We start from the raw sequence: 5,616 nt of genomic DNA on the forward strand, positions 1-5,616 counted from the left end.
GTGATGTACAGTACACCCCCTAGACAGGACACTAGTCTGTTTCTGCAGCTTGATGTACAGTACACCCCCTAGACAGGACAAGTCTGTTTTTACAGCTTGATGTACAGTACACCCCCTAGACAGGACACTAGTCTGTTTCTGCAGCGTGATGTACAGTACACCCCCTAGACAGGACACTAGTCTGTTTCTGCAGCGTGATGTACAGTACACCCCCTAGACAGGACACTAGTCTGTTTCTGCAGCGTGATGTACAGTACACCCCCTAGACAGGACAAGTCTGTTTCTACAGCTTGATGTACAGTACACCCCCTAGACAGGACACTAGTCTGTTTCTGCAGCTTGATGTACAGTACACCCCCTAGACAGGACACTAGTCTGTTTCTGCAGCGTGATGTACAGTACACCCCCTAGACAGGACACTAGTCTGTTTCTGCAGCTTGATGTACAGTACACCCCCTAGACAGGACACTAGTCTGTTTCTGCAGCTTGATGTACAGTACACCCCCTAGACAGGACACTAGTCTGTTTCTGCAGCGTGATGTACAGTACACCCCCTAGACAGGACACTAGTCTGTTTCTGCAGCGTGATGTACAGTACACCCCCTAGACAGGACACTAGTCTGTTTCTACAGCTTGATGTACAGTACACCCCCTAGACAGGACACTAGTCTTTTTCTGCAGCTTGATGTACAGTACACCCCCTAGACAGGACACTAGTCTGTTTCTACAGCTTGATGTACAGTACACCCCCTAGACAGGACACTAGTCTGTTTCTGCTCTTTGCAGCGTGCAAAGCAGTTAAGGTACTATATACATATACAGCACCAGTCAAAGGTTTGGACACAACAACTCATTCAAGAGTTCTCTTTCATTTTGACTATTTTCTACATCGTAGAATAATAGTGAAGACATCAAAACTATGAAATAACACATGGAATCATGTAGTAAGCAACAACAACAAAAAAAGTGTTCAACAAATCCAAATATATTTGAGATTCTTCAAAGTAGCCATCCTTTGCCTTTGACAGCTTTGCACACTCTTGGCATTCTCTCAACCAGCTTCATGAGGTAGTCACCTGGAATGCATTTCAATTAACACGTGTGCCTTCTTAAAAGTACATTTGTGAAATTTCTTTCCTTCTTAATGCGTTTGTTGAGCCAATCAGTTATGGTGTGACAAGGTCGGGGGGTATACAGAACATAGCCCTATTTGGTAAAATACCAAGTCCATATTATGGCAAAAACAGCTCAAATAAGGAAGGAGAAACAACAGTTCATCATTACTTTAAGACATGAAGGTCAGTCAATCTGGAGAATGTCAAGAACTTTGAAAGTTTCTTCAGGTGCCGTCACAATAACCATCACACGCTATGATGAAACTGGCTCTCATGAGGACCGTTACAGGAAAGGAAGACCCAGAGTTACCTCTGCTGCAGAGGATAAGTTAATTAGAGTTACCAGACTCAGATTGCAGCCAAATAAATGCTTCACAGAGTTCAAGTAACAGACACATCTCAACATCAAATATATTTTGATTTGTTAAACACTTTTGGTTACTACATGATTCCATGTGTTATTTCATAGTTTTGATGTCTTCACTATTATTCTACAATGTAGACAATAGTAAAAAATACAGAAAAACCATTGAATGAGTAGGTATGTCCAAACTTTTGACTGGTACTGTAGGTTGTGGTAAAAAGTGACTAGGTACTACATGATGATACATTACTATACATGACAGAGTCCCACTAGAGTGTTAGGTAGTTCTCACCTCCACCGTCTCCTGTACAGGAGCCTCCTCTGAAGCAGCAGCGTTGGAGAATTGGACATCCTCTGGACTCAGTCTCTTATAAGACACCATCTACACAGAGACCAGGACAAAGTAGACGGGTGAGGACACTACAGACACCCGTCACAGGTAGTGGCATGTCAAATCCAGTGTTTGGTTTACAGATATTGTAAAGACTTGTGTACACAAATCTCCAGTAAGCCGACTAGCTAGTAGATTAGACTGTATCATATAGTTAGATAAGATTGCATTCATAGCTTCATAATTGGACAGTGCCGAATAGCCTTGCTAGACTTCGAACCTGTAGATAGCGAAACACAACCGTTGCTGTAAATGCCAAAGGTTAATTTAGCCACCTCGGCTGGGGATACTAGCTGAGTTCACTCAACTCCACGATATCGTATTACAGGGATTTTAATAAACAAAAACTAGGCTGCGGAGGTAATAACGTTACCTAGACAACTAGCTAGTAGTATCCCTCTAACTTAGCTTGCGTGTCGTTTACTAAAGTATCCACAATAAATGTGTTATTGATTTAACGTCACCTGCCACATAGCACATGAAGGTGAAGCTAGGACAAGGCATTGTGAGTACAGTAACGTTAGCTGGTTAGCCCTGTAGCCAACATTAGCTTGTTTGTTTGCGTAGCTATCTAACGTTAGTTTGAATACCTCGAATAAGAGGTAAACGCAAGCGACACCACGAAAGTTGCTTACCTCGACTGTTTGACTCGGAAGCGAGGGTGTTTCACAAATAATAATACACGTTCCCTCGATGTAGGTTTTCAAAACTTGGCTAGCATGCCGTCGTCTCTCCTTCCATAAACAAGTTGTTGTTCTCTCAGGCTTCTGTTCTTCTTCCGTGAATTTAACGGCGGTCGGCATTCACCGTTAATGGTGCATTACCGCCACCTACTGTACTGGAGTGTGGGCCAGAGAAACGGAGAACTAAATCAAATCTGCCAGCCCTGTGTCTTTTTAAAAAAGAAAACAAAAGATAGGATACTATATCTGTCGATGTTCTACCCAGGCAACTCGTTACACTTTGTGCCCAGGCAAGTCCCAGGCAGTGAGGTCAAAGATGGTGGATAAATGATGTCCCTCTCAGGCTTTTATTTCTTTCTATTTATCCGTTATTTTACCAGGTAAGTTGACTGAGAACACGTTCTCATTTACAGCAACGACCTGGGGAATAGTTACAGGGGAAAGGAGGGGGATGAATGAACCAATTGTAAACTGGGGATTATTAGGTGACCATGATGGTTGTTTACCATTGAAACAAAATATCCAGTTATGTTCTGCTCAACAGGGTAGCTCTCCCTTAGGCACCAATGCATGAGCAGCTAGGTCTGGTCTGCGAAGTTCATTAACCATATATGGACCAGAAGAAGAAAAAAAATAGGCAGTTGGATGTCTTGCTTCCTCTTCCGTCTCTGCTGAGGTGCATTGACCATGCAGAAAATGGCAGCCTAGCTTGTAGCGCTGTTTGAGTCAAATCAGAGACGGTTAGCGAGCTGAAACGTCATCAGTATTGGGGAATAGTTCTAATGTTAACTATGTGGCAGCATGCACATAAAATGTGTGATCCTCAATACACAACAAAGTTAATGTCCAACAAGCTTTCTCTGCCCTCAACCTTGTTCTGAACACCTCCACAACAAAGCTTTCTCTGCCCTCAACCTTGTTCTGAACACCTCCACAACAAAGGTCATGTGGTTTGGTAAGAAGAATGTCCCTCTCCCCACAGGTGTGATTACTACCTCTGAGGGTTTAGAGCTTGAGGTAGTCACCTTATACAAGTACTTGAGAGTATGGCTAGACGGTGCACTGTCCTCCTCTCAGCACATATCAAAGCTGCAGGCTAAAGTTAAATCTAGACTTGGTTTCCTCTCGTAATCGCTCCTCTTTCACCCCAGCTGCCAAACTAACCCTGATTCAGATGACCATCCTACCCATGCTAGATTACAGAGACGTAACTTATAGATCGGCAGGTAAGGGTGCTCTGGAGCGGCTAGATGTTCTTTACCATTCGGCCATAAGATTTGCCACCAATGCTCCAGCACTGCTCCTCACTCCCCCCTGTCTGAGATACCTACTGCAGCCCTCATCCTCCACATACAACACCCGTTCTGCCAGTCTCACTCTGTTAAAGGTCCCCAAAGCACACACATCCCTGGGTCGCTCGTCTTTTTCAGTTCGATGCAGCCGGCAACTGGAACGAGCTGCAAAAAACACTCAAACTGGACAGTTTTATCTCCATCTCTTCATTCAAAGACTCAATCATGGACACTCTTACTGCATGTTGTTGTCATGTGGTGTTGCTACCATGCAATGTTGTTGTCTTAGGTCTTCTCTTTATGTAGTGTTGTGTTGTCTCTCTTGTCATGATGTGTGTTTTGTCCTATATTTTTATTTAATTTATTTTCAATCTCCGCAGGAGTCCTTTTGCCTTTTGGGTAGGCCGTCATTGTAAATAAGAATTTGTTCTTAACTGACTTGCCGAGTTAAATAAAGGTTAAATAAAGGTTCAATAAAACAATGTATAAATATATCCTATCAGATGTAATGACTTATTCAACTGTTTTCACCCACAAGTCTGGTAAAACAGGGTTTCAACTCGAGTTCGGGAAACCCTGAAGTAAAGGCCTCTCTTCCATCCTCCCCGACTTTCCTCTGTACTTGGAATAGATGCTGCCCTGTTTCTCTATTCCACTACTCCTGCCATCTCTGTACCATTACTGCCCATATCAGTCCCTAAAGCCTCTGCATTGTTTATTGAAATCTCCACTTCCACCTCCTCTCAGGGCCCGTTCATCAACCACCTCATTCCCCTCCACCCCCAACATGGGACTCAAGCACATCAACCACCTCGTTCCCCTCCACCCTCCACATGGGCTGGGACTCAAGCACATCAACTACCTCATTCCCCTCCACATGGCCTGGGACTCAAGCACATCAACTGCCTCATTCCCCTCCACCCCCTACATGGGCTGGGACTCAAGCACATCAACCACCTCATTCCCCTCCACCCCCCACATGGGCTGGGACTCAAGCACATCTCACCTGTATACCCATTGGTATCTTTTCCTAGAGCTGGCTGCCCAGCCAGAGTCCGGACTTGAACCCCGATTGAACATCTCTGGAGAGACCTGAAAATAGCTGTGCTCTCCATCCAACCTGACAGAACTTGAGAGGATCTGCAGAGAAGAATGGGAGAAACTCCCCAAATACAGGTGTGCCAAGCTTGTAGCGACATACCCCCAAGAAGACTCGATGCTGTAATCGCTACCAAAGGTGCTTCGAAATAAGTACTGAGTAAAGGGTCTGAATACTTATATAAATGTGATATTTCAGTTTTGTATTTTAGTACATTTGCACACACACACAAAAAAAACTGTTTTTGCTTTGTCATTATGGGGTATTGTGATGTCATTATGAGGTATTGTGATGTCATTATGGGGTATTGTGATGTCATTATGTGGCATTGTGATGTCATTATGGGGTATTGTGATGTCATTATGAGGTATTGTGATGTCATTATGAGGTATTGTGTGCAGATTGTTGATGAATTCTTTCCGAATGCATCATTTTTTTAAAGGTCCGGCTTTAAATGTACTCTTGAAAATTGTAATAGTAGAATGCACAAGGTGCAATGTAGAAACTGGGTAGGTCATCATCAGTTCCTCTTGTCATGTCAGTCATTACATACCTTAGAGAGATACTAATAACTGGTCAGAAAGGTCCGGGTCAACTAGACCGGGTCAGCATGGGATAGTGGGTTTTCAGCACATAGATATTGTTGTAATTTTTTTGTCACTCCAATTAATA

The 5,616-nt window shown here is 43.5% G+C and overlaps 1 protein-coding gene across 1 annotated transcript in view; it reads right to left on the bottom strand.

The window, feature by feature from the left end:
• Window positions 1–2,665, bottom strand: part of LOC129835283 (lysosomal alpha-glucosidase-like) — a gene marked incomplete at its 3' end in the record, with an annotated part of 13,010 nt that extends 10,345 nt beyond the window's left edge. The window contains 2 exon segments of the mRNA XM_055900850.1: window positions 1,772–1,861; window positions 2,506–2,665. Of these exon segments, the coding sequence (XP_055756825.1) occupies window positions 1,772–1,861 (90 nt within the window).
• Window positions 2,666–5,616: the final 2,951 nt, after the last annotated feature.

The sequence above is a fragment of the Salvelinus fontinalis genome, chromosome 3 (assembly GCF_029448725.1).
Source record: "Salvelinus fontinalis isolate EN_2023a chromosome 3, ASM2944872v1, whole genome shotgun sequence".
Taxonomy (NCBI): domain Eukaryota; kingdom Metazoa; phylum Chordata; class Actinopteri; order Salmoniformes; family Salmonidae; genus Salvelinus; species Salvelinus fontinalis.